This window comes from Urtica dioica, chromosome 4 (genome assembly GCF_054948205.1).
Source record: "Urtica dioica subsp. dioica isolate 48M chromosome 4, U.dioica_male_clone48M_v1_H2, whole genome shotgun sequence".
NCBI lineage: Eukaryota > Viridiplantae > Streptophyta > Magnoliopsida > Rosales > Urticaceae > Urtica > Urtica dioica.
In genome coordinates, this window is record NC_142759.1 from 11,190,651 (window position 1) to 11,216,749 (window position 26,099).

Sequence of the window (26,099 nt, forward strand, 5' to 3'; positions counted from 1 at the left end):
TAGAAAATTTCTTCCTTTGTAGTTTATGGTTGTATGATATTTTGCAAATTAACCTTGAAAAGAAATCATAAACATCATCTAAAAAAAAAGACAATGTGAACCGACGCCATGCAGGGACTTGACTTTAAAACTATTCACAATGAGAAGCAAGATTTCTCAGAAAGAGATTTAAAAGTCTCGCGGGTAATTTATACTTTGAAAACAAATAGTATTTTAAAAGTACAACATTTCTAAAATTGTGGGTGTTATAAATCTTTTTTAGAATATTATTTTTTCACCTCTGTTTTCTTTATAAAATAGTAAAATTTTGACGAAAAACAGTCAAATAATTTTTTTTTTTTTTTTAAATTTTAGTAAACATAAAAACAAATTATTATAAGAATTTATAAAATACGAACACGGGGTATTCTTGTAATTAATTAAAAAAAACAAGCAATTTCCACAAAATGGCCAATACTTTGCCAAACTACTGAATCCGGCCCAAATATATTGTCAACAACTTTTCGCAAACCACAACGAGTTGGGTTGTGCACCACAAGGTAAAAGCTCACTCACGTTCCTACACGTGTCAACCTTTGACAACGCGTAGTTTACACTCTCAACAAGCCGGCGAGTACGGCTGTGACAAACGATTCTTTCTCACTACTCACAAAAAAACACCACTCTGTGCGCAGATATATAAATACAGTTTCTTCACCTAATTATCACACGCCGTCACATTTTCGCTCTCTCTCTGACTCACAAATCCCCCGCCAACCACAGCCGTCACCGTCACCGCCGGGAAGCGAATGTGGTCACGTCGAGTTTCGTCAAAAATCTCCGGGTAAAGTGGTAACACCGATCGAGATCGATCGCTGAAGAGGCTGTAATCGAGAGACGAGACGAGACGAATCGACCTAGGGTTTAGCGTAAGAGATAGAGAGAAGGAGATTAGCCATGGCTTCGGAGGATGTTAAGCAGAGCGAATCCGCGGTGTCGACCATCGTTAACCTTGCGGAGGAGGCCAAGCTCTCCAGAGCCAGAGAGACCGTTGTCAAGGCTCCGAATTACGCAGTTCTCAGCATTTGCAAGTCTCTCGTTGCCGGAGGAGTCGCCGGAGGAGTGTGAGTTCTTTCTCGCTATTTATCTCTCTCTCTATCGAGAATCGATTTGATCTCTTTTTTATGGAAGCGTGCTCGAATGTTGAGTGTTATTTTAGACTGTGGTTTCTGCTGGGATTTATTTTGGCCGAGAAGAAAGTTTGTTTGGGGAGTAAGAAATAACTATTAATTAGTATGAAATGAATTCACAGTCTTCAGATTTGTTTCATGAGCTTGTTGTGATCTTGTGTTTGGTATATGATTTAGGGTTTAAGGTAATTCAACTAGTTTAATTAATTGTAGCACAATATCAAACCACATCGGGATGGTCTTTATTACGAACATGTTTGGGAGACTAATGGACACCTTTTTTTTTTTTTTTTTTTTTTTTTTTTGCATGAGAAAGAGGTGATTTTGAAGCAAATAGGTAGTAAAAATTGAATTTTTATGACTTTTCGTGGAGTTGGGGTTTGAGGCTACTGAGTTGGAACTGGAAATGTTCCGTTAGTCAAAGAGAGATCTGTCATATGAAATGGATTTTTGAGCAATTAGGATGGTATAAGGGTTAGGGGTTTTAGTTTTAGGCAGTGGAATCGAAATTGGGATTGGAAATATTCTCTTATGTCAAGAGAGAATCTCTCATATGAATCTTTATCTCCTATAGTCTTTATCTCGACTTCCCATCAAAAGTTGACCGAATTTCTATTTACCGGAGCCAATGACGAGTATTTTTGCTAGAGAATGATTGAAATGATAAATTAAATTTCTCTTGTAGGTATATAGGAGAAAGAATGAAGAATTGATTACTTTTTTTTGGGTCTTTTTTTTTTTTTTTAATTTATTCAGAGCATTAGATCTTGCTATTTATTCATTTTGAATGATTCGCAAAGGAAGTTTAAGGTTTGCTATAGGAAGTTATGTTTTATTTGGGGCATAAATCTGACAGCTCTGTACGTGTTTGTCTTCTTTTGGTGTATTTGCTTTCACTGTTTTTGTTGGATAGGTTTCCTTGGCTGTCCTTCACTATATATAAAAAATGCTTACAGTTTCGAGTGATTCTCATGCAGATCACGCACAGCTGTTGCTCCTTTGGAACGCATGAAAATCTTACTACAGGTATTTTTTTGTTTGATAGTCTAAAGTTGCAAAAACCTTTCCATGCTGGGGAAGACAACCCTACACACACACAACATCACTTTCTTCATTTCTTCCATAATGATCTTTCACAGTGCATTGATTTTTCTCTATACTCAGGTCCAGAATCCTCATAACATAAAATATAGTGGAACTATCCAAGGTCTTAAATACATATGGAAGACTGAAGGTTTCCGTGGATTGTTCAAAGGAAATGGTACAAACTGTGCTCGCATTGTTCCAAACTCTGCAGTCAAGTTTTTCAGCTACGAGCAAGCTTCAAAGTATGTGGCCTTCAAATTTCACGTCCTATACATTACCTTCATTGCATGTCAGATGCTTATAACTGCTACCTTATATATATTTTAAAGTACATCTTTTAGTGGAACCAAATTTTCTGTAGATATGGATTTTTTCAACCAAACAGGATGTGTGCTATATTTTTCTAGGCATAAATTCTATACTTTGTCGTGATAGTCTCTGCGAAGTTAGGTTCATGTAAGTTTATCAAACAAGGTCGTGTTTCTTATGCTGTATGGCTTTAATTTATAATATTTGTCTGAACATGAATGTCATGCTATATCGTAAATTAGTCGGGAGTGCAATGTGAACAAGGGTATTGTATCTGTACTAATGTTAGTTATATTTGAAACTCTTTTTAATCTCTTTTCATCCCTATTGTTATACTACAGGTAACAATTTTGTCAATGTTATATTGCACGTTCAACACCCATCCATTAATTTATATTTGTTCCTCTTTCATTTTTTTATATTAATTTTCTGTTGTTTTTACAGGGCTATATTGGGGCTATATCAGGAACAAACTGGTGATGGTATGTATCAATTATCCCCCAATGTGATAAGTATAAAACTACAAATTTATTTCGTTCAAGAATCTTATATTGAATCTACATTACATTAGCTTTGTCCATACTTCCACAAACCACTCACCTTAGGACAGATATAATCTGCTACATGATAATATGTGGAACTGCTCTATCTCCTTGGAAATCTTTTAACCTACTTAAATGTCAGTAAGACATTGGATTCTTATAACCTTTCTCTTTATTATCATTAAAATGAGAAGTGGTTAGTCTGGTATAATTTGATCTCCTCGTTAGTATGTTTGCTTTGTGCTGTAGTATGATTGGTCATGAATTTGCAAAAGCTAAAAGCACATATTAAATGTTGTGTATTTCAACATGAAAAGGGAAAACAAAGATAAATGGAAGATTATCTAAGTCGTTTTAATCTGTCTGCAGCGGATGCTCAACTTACTCCAATCTTAAGGCTTGGAGCTGGAGCATGTGCCGGAATAATTGCCATGTCTGCAACATACCCAATGGATATGGTACGAGGAAGGATCACAGTGCAGGTACATCTCTTATAGCCCCTTCATCTATTTATTATTATTTAACAGGGAGGTTTTTATCGTTCTTGAATATCTTTTCAGCAGAACACATCTTTATGGAGCTTATTTTCTCAATGTTCTTTTATTACTCATGTGTGATGCTTCGTTAACACATGGAAATTAATTTCATTTAGGGTGCTTATAGAAAATATTTTTATGATCTGTTCCTATGTGTTCTTCATTGGGATTTGACATTTTCTTCTTCTTCTTCCTCTTCTAAAACTACAGACTGAGAAGTCTCCATACCAGTACAGGGGAATGTTTCATGCTCTAACAACTGTGCTAAGGGAGGAAGGTCCCCGGGCTCTGTACAAAGGCTGGCTACCCTCAGTTATTGGAGTTGTAAGTTGTTCTTATACGTTATTTGTGCAGTGAACTAACCTAAGATATATGTAAAAAAAACTGTAATAAATAAACAAAGCTTGTCTACAATGAGCGTAAGGTGATCACCCACTCGATAAATATTTAGACATGATGAAATCTGGAGGGCTTAGAAATGGTGCATCTGGTAGTTTATAGTTCATGTGTTGTCTCAGATTAGTGTTCTTGTTGGGTCGTGGTTTAGTTTTTGCTCCATAGAATCCTGCATGAAAGTCAATCAGGTCAATATGTAAGCCCCCACCACTCCTACAAACTGAATTACGCCCCCACAGACTCGAGAACGATACATGACTCACAGATGGCCCACTTTCATTTTCCCAGTTCAAACGGAGGAAGATACACTCGTCTGCTTGTCTTCTTCAGAATGAGAAATCAAAAGTTGGTGCCTCAACCTCGCCCATTATAGTTCAGCCAGAAACTTTCTTCACATGCTCTGGATCAAGGGCATTTTTAGATGCTCTAGAGTTGTTCACTAGAACATCTGGTATGAGTGTCGTTACTGCTACTTCGATAATTGGCCAATTTGTTCGTCGGGGCTGTCATGGAGACGCTGTCCGGCTCTTTTCCAGAATGCTTGCGTCGAACATTAAACCCACCGAGTTCACATTCGGAACTCTTTTCCAATCATCAACTGCTCAACGGGATATTAATGTAGGCAAGCAACTTCATGCATACGCAACGAAAATAGGCGTGGAGAAAAATGTCTTTGTAGGAAGTGCACTCATGGATCTGTACTCTAAGTTGAGTGTGATCGAGGATGCCCATAGAGCTTTTGAAGATACTCGATCGCCAAACGTTGTTTCTTACACAACTTTGATACGAGCTTACCTTAAAAAGGACATGATTGAGGATGCTAATCAGCTTTTTAGAGCAATGCCAGAGAGAAACATTATTTCGTGGAATGCAATGATTAGTGGGTACAGCCAGGGAGGCTACAATGAAGAGGCTCTGAATCTTTTTGTTGATATGCTTAGGGGAGGCTTGATACCAAACCAGACCACTTTTCCTTGTGTTATAAGTGCATCTGCTAATGTTGCAGCCCTTGGAATCGGAAGAAGCTTTCATGCCTGTGCTGTAAAGTTCTTGGGTAAGCCTGATGTGTTTGTTGGCAACGCACTTGTAAGCTTCTATGCAAAATGTGGTTGTATGGAAGACAGCATATTGGTTTTCAAAAAACTAGAGGAGCAAAGTCCTGTATCTTGGAATGCCGTGATTTGCGGTTATGCTCAAAACGGTCGTGGACATGATGCTACAAGGACTTTCGAAAGAATGCAAGCATCGGGTATTCGACCGAATAGTGTCACAATCCTTGGCATATTGTGGGCATGCAATCACGATGGCCTTGTCAAAGAGGGCTACTCACACTTCAACAGAGCAAGACTGGAGAGCCCAAGCTTGCTAAAACCAGAGCACTACGCTTGTATGGTTGATCTTCTATCACGCGCTGGATATTTTAGATTGGCAGAGGAGTTTGTTCATAATCTTCCATTCTGTCCCGGGGTTGGCTTTTGGAAAGCATTACTCGGTGGCTGTTTAATCCATTCAAACATGGATTTGGGGCAATTAGCTGCACAGAAAATTCAAGCTTTAGATCCCGAGGATGTATCATCTTATGTGATGCTGTCTAAGGTACACTCCGCGGCTGGTAGATGGAATAGCGTTTCAACCATTAGAAAAGAAATGAAAGAAAAGGGAATGAAGAGAGTCCCTGGCTGTAGTTGGATCGAAATCAGAAGCAAAGTTCACATCTTCGTGACGATGGATACTAATCATCGCCAGAAGGAAGAAATCTATTTGGTATTGAAGTGGTTCGCTGAGAATACACGAGATGATGAAGCTTCTGAACAACTCGCAGAGTGGTAACCTTTATGCGCACTCGGTCAGGCATACAAGTTAGGTTAAGAACAAGGGCTCTGAGGTCCATATTAAGTGAGTTTTGTCCTGCTGTCCAATTTAGCTTACTAAATAAAACCTCGAACACAATCTTCTTGCACTTGAAGAGACATCAATATTCAAAAGACATGCCTTTTATTTGCCAGAGGCTAACCCCGCTTTGTTTGCTTTTCAGGTACCATATGTGGGTCTCAACTTCGCTGTATACGAGTCTCTAAAGGATTGGTTAGTGAAAGCCAAACCGCTTGGGCTAATCGAAGGCGACGAGCTGAGCGTGACTACACGGCTTGCTTGCGGAGCCGCCGCCGGAACGGTTGGGCAGACCGTGGCATACCCTCTGGACGTGATTCGCCGGAGAATGCAGATGGTTGGGTGGAGCAACGCCTCTTCCGTTCTCACCGGCGAAGGAAGAAGCAAAGCTCCGCTCGAATACACCGGCATGGTCGACGCCTTCAGGAAAACCGTCCGCCACGAAGGATTCGGGGCTCTCTACAAAGGCTTGATCCCGAATTCCGTCAAGGTCGGTCTCGACTCGCTATTTTTTAATCTTTTGCTGGAATTGCATTGCATTGCATTGCATTGCCCTTTGTGTTAATTTAAAACTAATAAAAAAGAGACATCTTTATTTTATTTTATTTCAGGTTGTCCCGTCGATAGCTCTTGCGTTCGTCTCGTACGAGATGGTGAAGGATCTCTTAGGAGTGGAAATCAGGATATCTGATTGAAGCGGGGAAAAAGGAACGAACCCGGTGGTGTTTTTATTACATTGTGTTATTTTTGTAGCAATGGGATTAGAGATGGAAAAACCAGGGGTTATTTTATACTCTTTTTTTTTTTTTGGGTCTCCTCCGGAAGTTATAGAGGCTTTGGCTTTCGGCTTTGGTTCATAAATTGGTTTCCCTTGTTTCCCGTCTTGGAAGTATTTCCCTGAAAAAACACAGAGTGTAGGTTTTTCAGCTCATTTTAGATTAGTATGCCAATAAAATGTTGGAACACTGCATAAAATGCCTTTGCGTGCTTTTATTAATTTTTATTATAAAGCGTTATTAGAAAGGAATCTTCCTTTTTTTGTATTGACATTACGACTCTTCTTTTTTTTTTTATTTATTATAAAGCGTTATTAGAAAGGAATCTTCCATTATCTGTTCACAGCCGTTTCTTTCTAGTTTCCTGTTTCGGACAAAACATATGAACCACGGATCAAAAGTGCACTGATGGTATTAGTATGTGGTAACAGTAAATTGAATAATGTAGGACAGTCTGGTGATAAGTATTAGAAGAGAAAATTTTTAGATCCAATAGTTGTCAAAATATCTTAATTAGACTCACTAAAAAAATATCTAAAATTAGATTTTTATCACACTTTTGGACAAAAATATCTTTAAGTTTAAAATAAATCTTTCATCTCTTGGTGTGTTTAATCGGAACTTGTCGGAGAGTGTCGGAATTGGTCGGAATTTTTGGAAAATCTGATGAAAGATTTATTGGAAAATTTTTAGAACTCGTCGGGGAGTGTCGGAACTTGTCGGAGAGATGAAGGGTTTATTTTAAATTTAAGGGTATTTTCATTAAAAAATGTGATAAAAGTCTAATTTTTGATATTTTGTAAGTAGTAGATCCAAACATAATATTTTGATAACTAGGTCTAGAAAATGAAATTTATCTGACCAATTTGTAATAGTTAAATGATTGATGTCAAGTAAGCCATCGAAAAAAGCGAAACCAAAAGTTTGCCAATCAGGAAAAAGCTCATATCAAAGACCTTGTTTCACATCCGCCACTCGTTCTAACCCAACTACGTGGCCTGATTTTTCTCCTTCCAATTAAACTATTATACTATACCCACCTTCTTTCTTTCTTTCTATCACAATAATTTATTCCTTAATATCACTCTCTTCTTTCTTACAAGCAAGACGTCAGATCAGATTTCATGGACAACATTACTCATATTCTTTTAATTCTGGAGTATGTTTATGTAATAGTATAATATGTAGATTTTTATATTTGTCCAATTTTCTATATTTATATATCAATATATATATGCTTTATTATAGTTGGTTAATAATGCCTTCCTAAAACCCACATTGATTTATTCTTTAAAATAAGGGCAAATTTGGAAATTACAAATCATTTACGTGTTGTGAATTGACCACTTATCTAAAATTCACAAAATGTTCATTAATTAGAAATTTCGTTAGTTTTAATTGGTTAATTTGCTAATTATTTGTTAAAATAAAGAGCAAACAGATCTTAACCTTCGAATCCCACGAGTTCACGGGCACGGAGCTTGAGAGGGTGGGATCACGATTACGTGGCATCAGATCATACCGTTGGCAGCGACACAGTCCAAATTCCTTGTTCGACGTGGAACAAATAGACATGTGGATATAAAAACTCGGGTGAAATATACATATTCTCACGTTAAAAAAAAAAAAAAAAAAGATATGTATACAGAGAGAGTCAAACATAATTTGATTTTGGTTTTTTATTGCAATTTGATTGTCGTTCTGGTTTTTCCCAGTAGTGTAAGCAGAGGAGATATTTTTGCTGTTTTAAAAAAAAAGAGACAAAACTTGTGACTCTCATTGCCTGCCTCGCAGCCTCAGAGTCGGTCCACACAAGAAGAGCTTTCGCAGATTTTCGCTTTCTCTTTCTTTTTTTTCTCGATAACCTCTATTCAGTAACGAGAAAGGTCTCTCTCTCTCTCTCGCTCGCTCGGTGCTTCTCTGTCTGTAAGGTAATCTTCATCATCATCGTCTTTTTTTATATTATTTTTATTTTTTAAGTTTATGTTAGATTGGAATGAGATATTATTTGATCTTGATCTTCTAAACAATTGATTCGACACGATACGGATGGAGAGTGATGATCGAGTTTCAGGTGACGTGTCTTTCATGCACATAACGATGTTGCATAGCTGTTTTTTTTCTTCTTTTCTTTCCTTCTCTTGTTATTTGATCATCTTCAGTTCATTAACTTGTTATATAACCTTATGCCTCAATTCAAGACTATAGTCTAAGTCTCGCTTCGTTGTGAATTGTCTACATTGTTATGTCACCACACACGCTTCCAAAATCTGGGCTTTCTTTTGGAAATCGAACAACGCATGATAATCCTTATTTTTTCAAACCCATCCAAATCATTTCAATTCCATGGCATTTTACTAGTGGCGTCTGATTCAATGTTGTGTTCTAACACAAGGATTTTGCTCTGTCAGTTTTCTTGTGTAAAACAATTGCTGCGATGGAGGACAGAAATCTGAACAGACCCGTCGTCGCATCTCTAGCTAAGCCTGTACCGCTGTACAACATCCCTTGTTCCGTCGACGAAGCTCGGCTTGAACTTTCCATGGAGGTTTCAAGGAACCAGAATTCGGCTCTGATTAGCAGCCCGAGGAGCTCGAGCCAGAACCATCTTTGGGACTGCCAATACGGCCTCGGAAGAAGCAGAGATTCGCAGCGCGGTTTCGAAGACGACCAGATTCTGCTGAGAGCCAGAGAGGATTTCGTGAAGCAGAACATGAAGCACTCCTCGAGCTTTCGCGCCGGGAAAACCCCCGACGGGGTATCTGTAAACTCAAGACCTAACAAAGTGATAATGGCCGGAGAAAGACAATTGAACGCCACATCAAACAAGGGAAAGGGAGTCGCGAGAGAGCAACAAGAAGCTGTGAACCTGAATTCCATTGCTGATGTGAACCCGAGACCCGTGAGCGATAAGAGCGTTTCGCACGGGGTTCTCGGTTCTCGCCAAGTGCCCAACAGCGGCGGAATGATCAGCTTGAGGGAATGGCTCGTATCCGAGTCCATAAAAGTTAACAAAGCTGAGAAGCTCCGGATATTCGGGCACATTGTGCAATTGGTCGACTTCGCTCACTCTCAGGGCTCTTCGTTACAAGACTTGAGACCGTCCCGGTTCGTTGTTTTGCCGTCAAACAAGATTAAATACGTGGGATCTCTTGCCATGAGGGAAAGTAGGAGTGTGGTGATCCGAGACCCGAATAGGAAAGGACCATGGAATCAGATTCCGTTAGAGAACAATATGAACGGTGGTAAGAGACAGAAGCTGAGTGAAGGTTCGCAGATCTCCGGGTGTATCAGAAATCCAGGTTATCAAAACAATTCGATTGGTCAGTTGGAGAAAGAATGGTACACCAGTCCAGAAGCTATCGAAACATGTCCGTCAAATATTTACGGTCTCGGAGTTCTTCTCTTTGAGGTGATCAATTATATATTCGTCATATCCTCTTTAAGTTACTTAACAATACTTCTTTATACTAATGTGGGCTATTTACCATCAGTTGCTTTGTAGTTTTGAATCATTGGAAGCCCATTTGGCAATAATGTCAGATCTGCAACGCCGTGTTCTTCCGGGGAAGTTTCTCTCCGAATATCCAGTAGAATCCGCCTTCTGTCTTCGTCTTCTTCATCCCAACGTTTTGTCTCGTCCAACCACTAGGTACCACAATTCGGAAATTCCTTATTTAGCATGTTTTTTTTCTTATTCTTTTTTATTTAATAAAATTGCCTCGAATCAATCTAATTCAACACTTTCATGTGCCCAACAGAGAGATTTTGCAATCTGAACTGTTGCGTGGTTCCCAAGATTCATTTTCTGCCGATGATGATGTCGATCCTCAATCAGACCTGTTGCTCAGTTTTTTCAGCTCATTGAAAGAAAAAAAGGAGAGCCGTGCCACGAAGCTGCTCAAAGAAATAGGGTGTTTGGAGGAAGATATCAAGGGGGTCGAGAGAAAGTACTCTCTGAGAACAGACGCGGTCTTTTCGACCAGTCACAGCGATGAAATTCCCGTGACAAGCTCGTTTTTAGGGTCGAAAAAAGACGACGGTAGGTTGATGAAGAATATGAGGCAGCTTGAGAGCACCTATTTCTCCACGAGATCACAAATCGGATGCGCGACGAGAATCGCTTCCGTGATACAATCGGATAAAGGTTCACAGAGAAAAGAGCATTACAAGACCTCGGACGAGCTCGTCGAGGCCTTTTTTGATGGCGTATGCAAGTTTTCTCGATACAGCCAGTTCAAAGTTTGTGGGGCGCTGAGAAACGGAGATCTCTTCAAGTCAACGAATGCCATATGTGCTCTAAGCTTTGATCGTGACGAGGAATACATCGCCGCAGCCAAAGTGTCAAAGAAAATCAAGATATTTGAGTACGACGCTCTACTAGACGAGGCCGCGGCGGATATTCACTACCCTGTTGTTGAGATGTCGAACAAGTCTATGCTGAGCAGTATTTCCTGGAACTACTACATCAAGAACTATCTGGCTTCGGCTGATTATGACGGCGTGGTTAAGGTGTATTTTTTGCATTTTTGGATTCTCGGGATTTTTTTAAAACAATTAATAAAAACAATAAAGGTTAATTTTACAATAAAAAGATAGCTGAGGATATGATTGTGAGCGACTTTAAATTGCCGGTTGTGAAAGCAACATTTGCCTAAAACTCGACGAGGGATATGGATGATTTTCTCTTTCGTTTTTGTTTTCCCCTAGCGTGTCACTTACTAATATCGATTTGATGTTTTTGTGATTGGATTTAAGATGTGGGACGCGAGCACAGGGAAAGGCTTTGTGCAGTTCACGGAGCATAAAAAGAGAGCATGGTCCGTTGACTTTTCCCGAGCTGACCCGGTCATGTTTGCCAGCGGGAGCGACGACTGTTCTGTGAGACTCTGGAGCATAAACGATGTATGGAAAAACATGGATCATAAATCATACACAAGTTTATATCGTTTTCTTTAGTAACAAGTTTTTTTTTGGCGTGTTTGTTTTGACAGAAAAGCTCCATTGGAACAATCTGTAGCCCCGCCAACGTGTGCTGTGTCCAGTTCTCTGAGAACTCGAGCCATCAGTTGGTTTTCGGATCCGCCAATTACAAAATCTATGGCTACGATCTCCGCCACATCAGAACCCCTCTATACACCTTAGCCGGTCATAAAAAGGCTGTTAGCTACGTGAAGTTTGTGGACGCCGAAACCCTCGTCTCCGCTTCAACCGACAACACTCTCAAGCTTTGGGATCTCAAGAAAAACGCCCCGACTGGCGTCTCCACTGATTCTTGTAGCCTTACCTTCACCGGCCATGCCAATGAAAAGGTGGGTTGTTCGGGTTCGTCTTGTAAACTTTGTTTTAAGTCCATTCAACATAACGTTTCATCATTTCTTTGCTCAGAACTTCGTAGGCTTGTCTGTTTTAGACGGATACATTGTGTGTGGCTCGGAAACGAACGAGGTAAGCGACATTTTCAAACCCATTTTTTTTTTCCTAAAATCTGTCATCGTGAATACAGGATTCTAAGAACACATTGATATTGTCACAGGTTTATAGTTACTATAGATCGCTACCGATGCCGATAACTTCCCACAAGTTTATAACCGTCGATCCTATTTCCGGGGAGGAGATCAGCGATGATAACAATGCGCAGTTTGTTTCGAGCGTTTGTTGGAGAAGAAAGTCCAACACCGTTGTTGCCGCCAATTCGAGCGGAGCTCTGAAACTATTGCAGATGGTGTGAGAGAAGGAGGGTAAAAAAAAAACGTAGCCATGTCGTTGGGTTGTAAATAAGATTGAGAAGCGAAAATCGATCACTCGAAACCGTTTTCTCTTATTACTCGCTTCGGAGGAATAGTGTTTTTCATGGAAGCAGAAACTCAAGGAGTAAATGAGAGAAACGAACAAGTCTTTTGCAGTTTTGATGTACGTCTTTGTCCCCGGATTCCGAATATCCTGGAAAAGCCTTTGTTCGGGGAATGTATTCAAGACTTTAATGGAGTAGAGAATCTAACTGCTTTGTAACCAGACTTACACGTGTAAATTAACTGTTAATTCATCAGAGAGACTTTGAATTTCTTACATTACATGCCATTTTATACCGTTTCAAATGGTCTGATTAAGGGAGTTCTGAATCAGAGGCGTGGCCGGAGGATGTTCTTCTTATTCTGGGGCTTATGAGAGTTAGATGGCTCTCTGAATTCCTTCGCATACTTCGCCCCATCGGGTTTATCTGAGGAGGCCTAACCGATTTCGACCTCAAAGTCCCTGTTTGTTCTAACTCACACTAATCAGCTCCTAATCATCTTACTGTTTGAATAATTACATAAACCAATTTTGTACAAACCTGGTTTGGTGCTGGTCCCCGCTTTCGCATCTGAAGAAGATGAGGAAGAAGAAGAAGGCCTTTTCATCGACTGAAACGAACCCAGAGCCTTCCTCTCTGAAGGCGATGGGAAAACGTCAACGATCACGACCGCGGAATCGTCTCCGCAGAGAGAAGCTGCATCGCTTCCTGACTCTTCCGAGCTCTCCTTGAAGTTCGAGCCCGTTCTCTCTCGCTCCGCGGCTCTGTAGGCGAACATCTGAAACGGGATCTGCGAAACGGAAGGCCGGTCCGACCACCACGGGAAGGTTCTGAGAAGCCCCAACTCGATGTCGAAGTAGTCGGGAGTTGGGACGGAGGCGTCGGGGTCGGGGTTGAGGGACACGAACCGCTTCGTGTAGCGGAGGACTCTGCAGAGAGACGAGAAGGTCGGGCGTTGGCTCGGGTCGGCGTGCCAGCATTTCTTGGTCAAGCTCGTGAGGTATTTCGGGACCTGGAAAGGGAACAGAGGTCTCTCTCCGGCTCTGATGTTCCGGCTCATCTTCTCCCCTTGGAGATGGCCGTCCTCGAACGGGACTTTCCCGGTCAAAACCTCGAAGCACACCATTCCGAAGCTGTAAATGTCCGACTTCTCAGACCACTTCGGGGACGATTCCGAGCCCGTGTGAGCCTCTCGCTCCTCGAGAACCTCCGGGGCGTGCCAGATGAACGACAGCTTGTCCTCGTTTGGGGATGGAGAGCTCTTTTGGGGGTTGCTTCTGGCGCAAGTCAATCCGAAACCGGATACCTTGGCGTGCAAGTATCCTACCCCGGTTTCTCTCGCCTTGACGAGAACGTTGGAAGGATTCAGATCGCCGTGGCGGATCCCCTTTGAGTGGAGATATTCCATCCCTCTCGCAATCTGAAGCATCAGATCGACCGCGGCCGGGATCGAGAACGGGATTATTCTCTTCCTCGGCCCGCAGATCTCTTTGATGTGGCCGTTGAGGTCTTTGCTCATCAGTTCCATCACCAAGAACCACTCTTTCCTCTCCTCGTCGGCGAAGCCGCAGAGAGCGTTGACTATGTTCGGGTGAGATATCGATAGCACCGAAGAGATCTGCGGCAAAAACGGCTCAAAATCGCCGTACGCGTGCCTCAAAGCGAAACTCTCTCCCAGCCAGAGGATCTCCTTATACTGACCCCCGAACCCTAATCTCCTTCTCACATGGTAGTCTTTCGACGCGAGGAGAATCGAGCTCGGGAACAGATTCCCCTCGAAGATCTCCTTCGACGGGTCGAATCTTTCGCAGAGAAGGTCGATCAATCGCCGCGACGTGTTCTTTTTCTTCGTCTCGACGAAACCCAACCAATCTTCTCTCCAAGCCGAGTCCAACCTCTCGCGAAACTCGCTCCCGACTAGATATTCCCTCCCGAATCTCCACCGAAAAACCCTCGGATCCATGAACTCCTTCCCGTACTTGCCGGAGAGAGCGCGCCTCCGGTTCCTCATCTCCTCCGGGTCCGACCCCGAGACCTCTCCGGCGGCCTCGATCGCCTCCACCACCACCGGAACGCAGGCGAGAAGATTGTGGGCGTGAAACTCGACGCAGTCCCGGTTCCGGAGCAGCGACACGGCCTTTGCCGGTAAAGAAGACTGATCTCCGGCGGAGTCGAGGAGGCATCGCCGGACATAGGCCTCGCCTTCCCGGAAAATCCCGGCAAGGTCTCTCAGGGGTTGCTCGAGAACCCTCCACTTGGGCGTGGCCTTCTCGTCGAACCTCAGGCTGTTCCTCATCTCCTCACCGACCGAGTCGTAAGCGGCTTCGAAGAGATCGAGGAGCAAAAGGCATTGCCGACGGTTGACCTCGATGTTTTCTTGGAACACAAGCAACGCCCTCAAGCTCCCCAACGCCTCGCCCACCTGACGGAATTGTTCCATCCTCGGGGCTACGGCTTTGGATGGAATCTGGGGGTGTTCTGAAATCTAGGCTAATCTTTTCCCGGAAAAGTTTTTGGCTATTTTTTTTTTTTTTTTTCTTGGTTTTATCGGATTTTGTTATTGGGTGATTGTTTGACCCAACACTTGTCCAGTTTGTTTAACGGTTTCAACGGAATTTCAATTTTCAGCACCTTTTAACTATAATTTGCTTTATATTGTTACTCATGGCTGTTTTTATTATTATCTTAGGTTTCTAAACTTTTGGGTCAAAATTACATAATGAGCCTCATTGTCTGACTCTGTGTCGATATAATATTAACATCTCCCATGTATCGAATTAAATGACAAACGAGAACTGATATTTCATTAGATTTACCTTGGATTGCAAAATAATATACATAATATTGCGCATTCAATTGAGTAATTAACATTAACCTTTTGAATTATATTACTTATACATGTCCAATATTTAATATATGATACTAGATTTCCACTCTTTATTTCCCCCCTTGACTCTCTTGAATATGACTTTTTTTTTTTTTATCTAATTAGTTATTTTACATTAAATTAAAATTTTACATACTATGCCTCATAATATAGTTTAATTTTCATATTAGCCCCTCCTAATAAATGCTTCTAGCTCCGTCCCTGTCACCAGGTCTATGATCATCTCGTCGGATTACTGACCAGAAAAACCGTAACTACCATATATATTTGGCTTCCGACTATGACTTGCGTTGCTAGGTGTGAATGTTTTGTTTTTTGTTGTTACAAGTTTAGTGTTTTCATATTACAGACTATCTTTATGTTTTAACTTTGGATAGCATTTGATGTGTGTCTTCGCAAATAACTGTGTTGTTTTTTCGTGCTTGCTCATGCAAAGAATATTGCCATTAAAACTTTATATCTATTGATCTTGAGTGATTGAGTTTATTATAATCTACAAAAAGACTAGACGTCGGAGCTAGGAAAGAAGTCTGATTGGCTGAGAATGAATTCCTAGTTTTTTCTCTATCCTCTAGTAACTTGTTCGAAAAACAGACCTAATACCACATTCGTCTTGTGCATCGCGTGTGATTAGTGGTCAAAGTAGGGAAAGAAGAATGAGAATCCCACAAACTTTTACTGGCTACTTGCGAATCGAAATTGTAGCCTTTCAAGTATAGTTCCTCCGGAAGAAGGTGAACTAAAGAATGAGCTCATTCAAACACTAAATACCAGAAGAAACTTAATTCTTCTAACTTGAGATAACGTTATAGCATTTAATCCCTAAAAAAAAAAAAAAACGTTATAGCATTTAAGCCACACACACACACACAGATATATATGTATATATATAATACAAAAAATTGGCCAAATAAGCCTTACAAACAGTGGCAATTGCGTTTTAGCCAACATTTGGTTAATTTTTTGTAAATAGTCATTGCGCCTACGTGGCAAGATATTAACTGTTTTTTTGTTACTTATTTGCCCTTACTCATTATATGCGGCAGTTTTTTTAAAATTAAAAAAAAAAAACTGAATAGGAAAGTAGTTATATAGGAAAGTAGTCATGTAAATTGACTCATTAAAATCGCATTAATTATGACGCTGGTTTTTTTTTTTAATTTTGGTATAAACTGAATTGAATAGCAGTTATTGTATTCCCGAAATATTTGGACTTGGTTTGAGAAAATTTTGCGAGCTTATTTACACGTTATCTGATGTTAATTGATTTTACAGCTTATTTACAATACAAATAAACTGTAAATAAATTTTGTTTATTGTCTGTTAATTGATTTGACAGCTTCTTGTCTGATGTTAATTGATTTGACAGCTCATTTACAATAGAACCGTCGGCGTCCCGATCGACTCCTTCGTAGAACCTGAGCTCGAGGCCATCGAGCCCCGCCTCGTCGTCCCTCATCCCGTCGGAGATCTCTCCGTCCACGCCATAGTCGTCGTAGAAACCGCCGATCTGGTGCGCTCGATCTGGTTCGCTCGCTCGTGGTCGCGCCCGCCGATCTGGTGCGCTCGATCTGGTGCGTTCGATCTGGTGCGCTTGCTCGTGGTCGCGCCCGTTGATCTGGTGCGCTCGCTCGTGGTCGCGCCCGCCGATTTGTTGCGCTCGATCTGGTGCGCCGATCTGGTGCGCTCGCTCGTGGTCGCGCCCGCCGATCTGGTGCGCTCGATCCAGACTCGTGCGAAGGATCAAACTCCTAGGGTTTTCGTGCGGCTCGCCAGGCTCTCTCGATCTCTCCAGAATCAAACCAGAGGTCGCGTAAATTTTAATGGGTTTCAATTTGGGGATTTCGTGTCTCAATTCTCGTCTGTATCAGAGTGAAGATTTCGTGTATCTTTGGTATTAATTGCAGAGCGTAATTAATACCAAAGAAAGATAACAGCGGTAGTTATTAGAAGAAATATTGCGTTAATTAATTTATTTCGTAGGATGTATGGGCGGGAACGGTTATGTGGGTGTTTTGGTATTTTAATACGTGTAAATAAATTGGGTTGACCATTAACCCGAAATTAACAGAATGTTGGCCAAATCCAAAACTGTATAAATAAGGGAGGCTATTTAGCTATAATACCTTATATAATAAGCTTAAAATACCATCTACTCTCCAGCGAAGAATTCATTATGATCATTATTTCATTTATTAATGGCGATGTTAATTCGGCAAAATAAGTATATATTGATTAGAGGATATATTATTGAATTTGATTGGGATACGTTTGTGGAAGTTGCTCAAAGTGTTGCATAGATTCTATTGCAACAGATCCTGTGACGTATTTGGTCAACATATTTTGTTGACTTCTTGAATTAGATTCTGTTCAAATTTTCAGCTATTTTTTAGCAACTACAAGCTGGAATTTGACTCTGGAAGACTGAATTCGTTGTTATATATATATATATATATATATATATATATATATATATATTGATCTTCACGTTACGAAATCCTCTACGCATTAATAATTTTCATTCGAAAGATTTTTTATTTGGGTACTTTTATTTTTGTTTGAAAGCCTTGAATGTGTTGTTCAGAGGTTTCTTGTTGTGTACATTCTCTAGCTTGGGTATTCCAATACGGGTATCTTGTGCGTATAAGAAGCAGATAATTTATTTTACTTTGAGAGAAAGAGAAACACACAATTCTTATTCTCGGGAGAGATAAGAGTCACTACTACAAATTAACATATTGGGTGCGCAAGGGTATTAGGTGCGACATGTCGCACCTAAGCTAACATTAGATGCGACATGTCGCACCAGATAGTCCTCAAAAAGACTAAAAACTTCGCTGATGTTTAGTGGTATTCGGTGCGACAAAGTCGCACCTGATATCACTTTGTCGCACCTGATAATATTGGGTGCGACAAATGTCGCACCTAATACCTTTAGGTGCGACAAATGTCGCACCTAATGAGTTTAAAAATTTAAAACGGTCAGAAATTCCCCCCGAATATTTTTTGTTCTGTAATTTCACATTAGGTGCGACATTATCGCACCCAATATGACTATTAGGTGGGACAGTGTCGCACCTAATAGTTTAGGGTATTTTAAATACCCGAGCGTCTTCTTCCTCGCCCAAACCGCCTCTCTCTCTCTATCTAACTCTCTCTCTCTCTCCGACGCTCGTTCTTCTTCCTCCGCTGTGACCTCCCCCGCCGCCGTGACCTCCCCGCCACCGTGACCCCTTCGTCGTCCTCCTCCAAGGTACGTCTCTCTCTCTCTCTATCTATCTATCTCTCTCTCTCTTACTTTTGTCCTTCTCCGACCTGTAGGTCGTCCCCGCCGCCCGTGACCACCTGCAGGTTGTCCTAGTGAGTGAGAATCGAGAGGATCTCGAGCTTAAGGGGAGCATAAGTTGCAATTGAAGAAGTTAGATATAGGTTGGGTAGCTAGCGAGAGAGTCATTAAGAACTTTATTGTACCACGTTATCGTAATAAATTGCTTTCCACCGGGCAAAGGCCCTCCAGACGTAGGCATGACTTGCCGAACAGGATCACCAATTCGTGTGTTCATTTATTATTCCGCACTTATTTCATTTAAGTTGATATCTCGTAATATTTAGTAACTATGGCACAAACTGTTGCAACAGTTTCTGAGACAGTTGCACAAATTGAATCATTTCAAATCATACTATCATAATTTGGCTATGATATCAACATATTATGTAAGTCAATATTAACTTTCTTTCATTTCACGAAAGACGGACTCCGTATATGCGAATCTCATTTCTCGGAAATTATTTATCAAGATCTCAAAGTGTAAGTATTATACTAAATTTAGAATTCAATGAACAAACCAAAGAAACTGATAATACCACCTAAAATTTTGTGATCAATTTAGTAATTCTAGCGATATCTCTCGAATAGCACAACTTCTTGAACAATAGTTTTACCAATCCAACAAAACATGCCACAAACAAACCATCATTTTGGATGGCTTTCAGACCACATTGGCATATGCATGCATAAACAAAGCTGATAAGTGACATCTCATCAGATGAAAATGGCATGATCAACCTTGGAAATTGAGAACTCAAAAGACAAGATTGTGTGTTAAGCGTATAAAACCACCTTTTTTGGAGTTGTTTTGAGCCCATACAGTTCAATATTTTGTTGAGGAAAGTTGATTCCAAGAGACTCAGACCACAAATCCAACTTTTAGAGAGTAAAAAAAAAATATAGAAGTTAGTATTCTCTACGCCAATCAGCGTGTAAAACTCAACTAGGATTTTTTTTATTTCCCCTGAACGCGATAGTAAGAGCCTCTAGGTCAATCTCTCGGTCGATAATGTTAGGACTTCGTAAAATTTAGTCGGTCTAACCCGATTAAAAGATTTTGAGTTGGACTAAATCACACCAATCCACTATTTCAAATATATATATATATATATATATTGTTGACCTGTAAAATTAGTACAACAATATCTTACGAAAATACACAGACTCCGAGTACAGTGACTCCGAGTACAGAGACGATTTAGGTAAGACTTTCTCTTTATACAGACGAATCTAATACAAGAGAGCAATGTTTTCTAGAGGTTCTAAGTGAAAGAAAGTAAGTAAAAAAACTTTGTGTTAGTTCAGTGCCGCAGCCTCTATTTATACTCGTCTGGTGTAGCCTCGTGGTCGTGTCTCTGACGGTTATTCTGGGGAACGTGGGGTGATCAATCCCACGTTCTGGACGGTTTTGGGTAACTGCCTCTTCCCTCTCGCTGAGGTGGACGGTTATTACTCTTCGTATGGTTCCTGAACCGTCAAGGTGTGCGTTTTAGGGTTTAGAACATGTTTTCTTTTGGTTTTGACTAGTCTTTGACCCACGTTTTTCTCTTCTCTCCGAAGTTCTGATCGGTGAGTTTCGTTCTTGACTTATGAACGGTTCGTTCCTTTTCAATGGATGGCCCTTGGGTTTACTTAACCTGAGCTCGGTGCTGGATTCTTCTCGCTGCTCAGGAGTCCGATTATCCTGCTCGGTGTCTGACTAATTTATCCCGTAACATATATATATATAGATATATATATATATATATATATATATATATATATATATATATATTTGTCAATACATATTGAGAATCAGCTCCTTCATCATCAGTTTGTTTAGATTTTTTTCACCAACTATATTATGAAAAAGTTAAATAGCTGTTCAAATTTTAATTTGCCTTTTACCATTTCTTATGACATAGTCGTATACAAAATGTGCGAACATTATTACATAGAATCCGATTCGATCCAACCCAAGTTTGTTATATATACCTTGTATAAACACTTATGTTTGTTGGTGTTTTACCTTATTCTAACAAATATTTAACTTCATCTTTCGATGTGCACCAAAGCTAAGGGAGATAATATGAGGTCATATATGTAGGAAATTAATTATCACGTAAATAAGAATGTTAGATTTATATATTTGTTGTAACAAATATATAAATCTATAACTCATCCTCTTTAGCTAGTAGACCCTTTCTTGAATGTATCTTTAATTCTCTCTAGTTCAGTAATTTACAAAACATAGTATCTCTTATGAGATAGAAGATATTGATTGCCCTAAGATTTTCAGTGGGTCACTCGGTCTGACGTAGTCTTAAATGGAAGCCACAAAATGTGGACAAAAATCTCTTGTTGGTTTGTCTACGAAACTCAATCATAGATGTTTTGATTTCTATACCTTTACTTTTCGAATGGAATTGTAGAATTGTTCATCAATTATATACGGGGCTATATATGTGTGATCATACGTGATGGCTAGTAAAATATGTAATCAATGTCTTATAGATTTGATGGAAAGAAAGTGGATTTACAAGGCTCATATTCTTTGGACAAAATGTGTGGACAACAACCTAATAAGTAATAACTGTAGTGAGGAACGATTGGATATGGTTGCATTCATTGGACACCCTAGTGGCACTGAGATGAATTTTTGTTATTAATTATAATCTTTTTCAATCACCTACATCTGCATGCATGTCATATTAATGAGCTATATATATATCATTACCCAAAAACTAGTCACATATAGACACTCGTTTTCTTGGTGACTCTTGACAACTAACGCCAAAAAAAAAAAAAAAAAAAAAAAACACACACACACACACTCTTGCGGTTTATTGGAGGCCATATTATACCGTACGGCTATTTTAAAGAAGAGAAAATAGTTTTTTCTTTGAATTGGTAGGATTATTGATGGCTCGAGACCTTGAGTACCAATAGGAAATAAGTAAGAGGATAATGGTTAGTTGATGGGTTTGGTCTCGTAATAAATAATTAACTGTCACTTTTTTATTTATTGCTCAATTTATGTTGGTTGCGACTTGTGAGCGTTCTAATTAATTTATTTCACGATGTATGTTGTATATGTTGAGTGATCGATATTTACTCGTATAATGTCTTTGCGAATATCATATAACTTACTAAAACAGTTTTAATCTATATTTAAAACATATATTTCATGAGTGGCTGTTCTATCAATTATTTTTTAGATGGAGCATAGTCATACTAAATAAATACTAATATTCAATATATATATATATATATATATATATATATATATATATATATAATACATCGTTACCTTTTTTATCTTTCTTATTAATATATTGTTTTAATTTCCAAAGCTCAACTTTTAGAAAAAAAAAAGAAAAAAAAAGAAGTGCAACGAAAAACAAAGGGGTTAATAATCTAATTATACAACAATGGATATTTAAAAACTTTGGAGCACGCTCATAATAATGGAAGGTCTAGGGCCCAATTGCATGTGAACCTCTATGTGCCATTGTACAGAAACCATTCATTTAGAAGTTAGAACCACAAATGCTCTCATATGCACGTCAGTGTACAGTTATGTATTTAATTATTTAGCGTTATTACTTGATCATATTAATTGTATGCATGTATGCAGTGACCGCTAGAAATTTAGTTGAAGGGACACTAAAATATTTTTTTGAGATAATTAATGAGCAATAATGAAATAATAAAAATATAAGAAAAAAGATTAAAAAAGGCTTTACATATGTTTAAATGAGTTATATCAAATAGGATTTAAAACACTAAATAAGCTATAAATATCTTATTTTATTTAGTTTTAAATGAATTTTAAGAAATATTAAAAAATGATTTTTTTGAAGAAAAAAAATTCTGTACTACAACCTAGAGCGCATGCATGTATCCTTAATTAAGGTACATACAGTTTATGACCGTCAAGAAGTATAATAATCACATATAGTTTGGCAACAAAGATTCAAGCCATGCACTCTTATAGGAGTAACGACGAAAAATCAATTTATAGATATATCCCATTGTTCAGAACAACTACACTAATAAGTTTTAGAGTTTATATATGTATGCTTCTACGTCTAAATATAAATTTAAATGGGTGATTCTCCGCAACGAAGCCAGGAATCTAAGCTAGGGAGAATAGCATAATTATTTATTTTAATTAGGGTATAATTTTTGTCATTTTAAATAAATCGAATGTATGAATTCGACATTTTTGAAAATAAAAAATTAAACTCAACATTTCATTTAAACACATGTTATATATGTATCATTTTTCAATTATATCAAATACGAAGAACTAATGTATAGTGCTCAAACAGTACTAACTAATTAACGACTAGCTAAATAATTAACGACCGTATCAAGAGACACGTCGTCGTACAAACATCACAATAAAGAAAAGGAAAAGAGCTGTCGCTTTACAATAAACACAAACGACGCTCCGCTAAGACTAAAACTTGAAACAAACAAACCAATTAAACTTATCTCCTCGTCTTGATATGGTAGACATTTTTTTTGCACGGGTGCTTGAATTTTATAGATTTTAGCAGATTGACCTCCATTTTTTTTTCTTGACAATACCGGCCCTTGAAGTTTAGAACTTAACATCCGCGACTATTTTGCGTTTTCATGGCAATACCGAAATCTTTGAGCAGAAGATTTCCTGGTTTGAATCTAAAACTTAATGCAACTAATTATAAGTTTGCCGTAAAAATGGTCTCACAGAGTAGCACTCTGATAAAATAATTGATTAATTGACAAAGTTTATATAAAAGGCCCAGAATTAAGCATCTCTAGCTAGCGCAAGTCACTTGAGATAAGTCCAAAGTGACAGTGTTTGGTTTGGATTGATTACACACTAAACTTTGTTTATTTTAGGTCATATAATAAGAATTCTTCTCTTATCATCTATTCTACATCCAAGATTATTTTCCACACACAATTTTCAAGAACACCACTTTTGACCTTTATCAGTGAACAAAACCTAACAATGATGGCATGAAATCTTCATACGGTCAGGGTTCAATTTCAATTATAATTCGTACTGTAAATATATTTAAATTCGTGTTTTTACTGGTTAGGTTTAAGAATTAATAAACAGGTCATTGTGATGATGTTCATACTAATACATATCCTTAAATCTATCATTAGGTTTTGTGAGAACGCAATATTATTTTAATCGCGTCTATTTATAAATATATATATATATATATATATATATATATATATATATACTCATGTATATATTTGAATATTTTCATGGCTGTATATTTCGTTTTCACCATTGTATGCAGGCATGACAGTAAGAAAGAATTACTTCATGATGTTGTATATAATATATGCCCCACAGATATCTCCACGCAATAAAAAGTATTTCTAATTAAAAAGAAAAAGATCAAAAATAGTATTTGAAATATAATTTTTTATTTTTAAATTTTATGGGGCTTTGATGGAGACAAGTTGATTGCACCAGTAGGTTCTAGTAGTTTTGTTTTTCTTCTTTCAAATCATAATTAGTATACTTTTGATTTATGGAAAGAAAAACCTGAGGTAGTCTTCTAAATAACCACTCTGTACCCTAAATTTCCTCTATTCCTCAAAACGCTCCTCATTTCAAAAATAAGAAATATTAAAAATTAAAAAAAAAAAAAAAAAAAAACACGTCTAGTGTTCTATAAATAGTCTTCTCATGTCGTATGCGAAATAATGCCATAAGTTAATAACTGCCATACCAACCAAGCAAAGTCCCCTCTGCTCTCTCACTATAAAAACCCCATTCCTTACTAGAACCAAATACATTCATCACACACGAATAATAATATTAAGTCTTATTATCATTATTAATTAAATAATAAAAAAAAATAGATGGAATCGGCGGCGAAGGCGGTGAACGGGAATAATAACCAGTTGGGGTGTGGGGCCCAGTTTCAGATGCCGGTGCACTATCCGCGATACACACGCGCCGACTACGAAGCCATGCCAGAGTGGAAGATCGACTGTCTCCTCAGAGAGTACGGACTTCCCATCTCCGGTGACGTGGCACACAAGAGGACTTTTGCCATCGGTGCTTTTCTCTGGCCTCATTCATAATAATACATCGTTTTTTCCTACTATATATATTACTGTTATTATATATATATATATATATATATATATATATATATATATATATATATATATATATTACCGCTTCTTCTTCTTCGTGAATGTACAAGATCATGGTCACGTCACGGTCTTTGTTATTGTTGTTGTTTAACGATCTTTTTTTTTTTTTTTTTTTTTTTCTGGCTAGTAATCAATTATTTAGGAAGGGTTAAGTATAGCTAGCTATAGCCAATATAGGTTTGATGAAGGAAAATATTTGGAGTTTCGTTTTTGTGATTTTTGTTGTTGTTTGTTTTCGTTGTTGTTGTTGTTGTAATATATTGGTTTTTGAAAATTGTAATATAATTGTTGTGTACTTATTGTGTAACTTTGTTCTGAATAATTTATGCTTGATAATCCATATATATATTAATCTATATTCGCAGTTAAAATTCATACATACTCTATTCTCATAGTCATATTGTATTAAAAATACAATTCTAGCGTACAAATATTTTATCTAACATAATAGAAACAAATTAGCATGCCTTGTGGGTTTTTTTTTTTTATCTTTTAAGGAAAAAAAAAACATCCGTCTAGTAAGTCTTCCACCAAGCCAACTAACTGGTCTAAATACAATTAACCTTAAAAATGACAATGCAAGAGACAAATTCAATTTCAAAAATGAAAACAGAGTAAAAAGAGAGAAAATTTAGTCAGTCACTAAAAAAGTGTAGCTGGTAACATATTCAACATACTTTTTTCCTCTTTTTTTGGTTCTTTAAAATGAAAGGTGGAAAGAATATTTGTTATTCCGCATTAATTGTGTTTACAAATAGCATAAAGTTAGCCTGTTGAAGTTGGGTTCGTCCAATTTATTCTCTTATGACGCTTAAAAAGCGACAGCATTTGTTGTTACAATCTGTATTACATAAACCGCGTTTGGTAAAATAATTTAAAGTGACGAATTGGGTTCAAGTTTTTTTTCCCCACTCTAAAGCAAACTGTGCGGTCGTTTTGGTTCCACTTGTCACCCCATTCGGAAAGGACCGTCTTTGACTAAATTTCTTCTTCTAACCATCGACGTGACATTAATTTACCACATACTAAGTTGTTCAATGTTTGACCGTGTTTCTATTGTATCTTTAAAACAACAACAACAAATTAGAAAAATAACCAATTTAAACGTATGATATTGTTAAATAGTCAATGTTTGATAAATATTAGGTAAATAACTATAAATGATGACGTGACTTAATATGACAGTGATTATTTACTTAATATTTACGTGTGTGAATATATAAAATG

The 26,099-nt window shown here is 38.3% G+C and overlaps 4 protein-coding genes across 4 annotated transcripts; 3 read left to right on the forward strand and 1 right to left on the reverse strand.

Annotated features, from left to right (window-relative positions):
- Positions 1-668: 668 nt before the first annotated feature.
- Positions 669-6,975, forward strand: LOC149400382 (mitochondrial adenine nucleotide transporter ADNT1-like). The gene is made up of 8 exons (XM_089611998.1): positions 669-1,103; positions 2,147-2,195; positions 2,334-2,497; positions 3,009-3,046; positions 3,476-3,588; positions 3,853-3,966; positions 6,074-6,418; positions 6,540-6,975. The coding sequence occupies exons 1-8, from the start codon at positions 937-939 to the stop codon at positions 6,621-6,623; spliced, it is 1,074 nt and encodes a 357-aa protein (XP_089468124.1). The 5' UTR covers positions 669-936; the 3' UTR covers positions 6,624-6,975.
- On the forward strand, positions 3,975-6,214 carry LOC149400383 (Pentatricopeptide repeat (PPR) superfamily protein). Its single transcript, XM_089611997.1, has 2 exons — positions 3,975-5,934; positions 6,074-6,214. The coding sequence occupies exon 1, from the start codon at positions 4,492-4,494 to the stop codon at positions 5,866-5,868; it is 1,377 nt and encodes a 458-aa protein (XP_089468123.1). The 5' UTR covers positions 3,975-4,491; the 3' UTR covers positions 5,869-5,934; positions 6,074-6,214.
- Positions 6,976-8,305: 1,330 nt separating the features above from the next.
- Positions 8,306-12,773, forward strand: LOC149400384 (protein SUPPRESSOR OF PHYA-105 1-like). Its single transcript, XM_089611920.1, has 8 exons — positions 8,306-8,635; positions 9,116-10,116; positions 10,199-10,356; positions 10,466-11,216; positions 11,463-11,609; positions 11,699-12,016; positions 12,093-12,152; positions 12,241-12,773. Exons 2-8 carry the CDS (start codon positions 9,142-9,144, stop codon positions 12,433-12,435), a joined length of 2,604 nt encoding a protein of 867 aa, XP_089468046.1. The 5' UTR covers positions 8,306-8,635; positions 9,116-9,141; the 3' UTR covers positions 12,436-12,773.
- Positions 12,774-12,810: 37 nt separating this feature from the next.
- Positions 12,811-14,938, reverse strand: LOC149400385 (uncharacterized). The gene is made up of 2 exons (XM_089611921.1): positions 13,039-14,938; positions 12,811-12,959 (listed from the first exon to the last, which is right to left on the reverse strand). Exons 1-2 carry the CDS (start codon positions 14,936-14,938, stop codon positions 12,811-12,813), a joined length of 2,049 nt encoding a protein of 682 aa, XP_089468047.1.
- Positions 14,939-26,099: the final 11,161 nt, after the last annotated feature.

What these genes read in the sequence shown, in the direction of transcription:
- LOC149400382 (XM_089611998.1), top strand. Translation starts at nt 937, where the DNA reads ATGGCTTCGGAGGATGTTAAGCAGAGCGAATCCGCGGTGTCGACCATC. An exon ending in GGAGGAGTCGCCGGAGGAGT is followed by an intron (nt 1,104 to 2,146) that starts GTGAGTTCTTTC and finishes ATTCTCATGCAG; the next exon opens with ATCACGCACAGCTGTTGCTC. An exon ending in GAGGAAGGATCACAGTGCAG is followed by an intron (nt 3,589 to 3,852) that starts GTACATCTCTTA and finishes CTAAAACTACAG; the next exon opens with ACTGAGAAGTCTCCATACCA.
- LOC149400383 (XM_089611997.1), top strand. Translation starts at nt 4,492, where the DNA reads ATGAGTGTCGTTACTGCTACTTCGATAATTGGCCAATTTGTTCGTCGG.
- LOC149400384 (XM_089611920.1), top strand. Translation starts at nt 9,142, where the DNA reads ATGGAGGACAGAAATCTGAACAGACCCGTCGTCGCATCTCTAGCTAAG. An exon ending in CCGGCCATGCCAATGAAAAG is followed by an intron (nt 12,017 to 12,092) that starts GTGGGTTGTTCG and finishes TTCTTTGCTCAG; the next exon opens with AACTTCGTAGGCTTGTCTGT. An exon ending in GTGGCTCGGAAACGAACGAG is followed by an intron (nt 12,153 to 12,240) that starts GTAAGCGACATT and finishes ATATTGTCACAG; the next exon opens with GTTTATAGTTACTATAGATC.
- LOC149400385 (XM_089611921.1), bottom strand. Translation starts at nt 14,938, where the DNA reads ATGGAACAATTCCGTCAGGTGGGCGAGGCGTTGGGGAGCTTGAGGGCG. An exon ending in GGGGACCAGCACCAAACCAG is followed by an intron (nt 12,960 to 13,038) that starts GTTTGTACAAAA and finishes TAGAACAAACAG; the next exon opens with GGACTTTGAGGTCGAAATCG.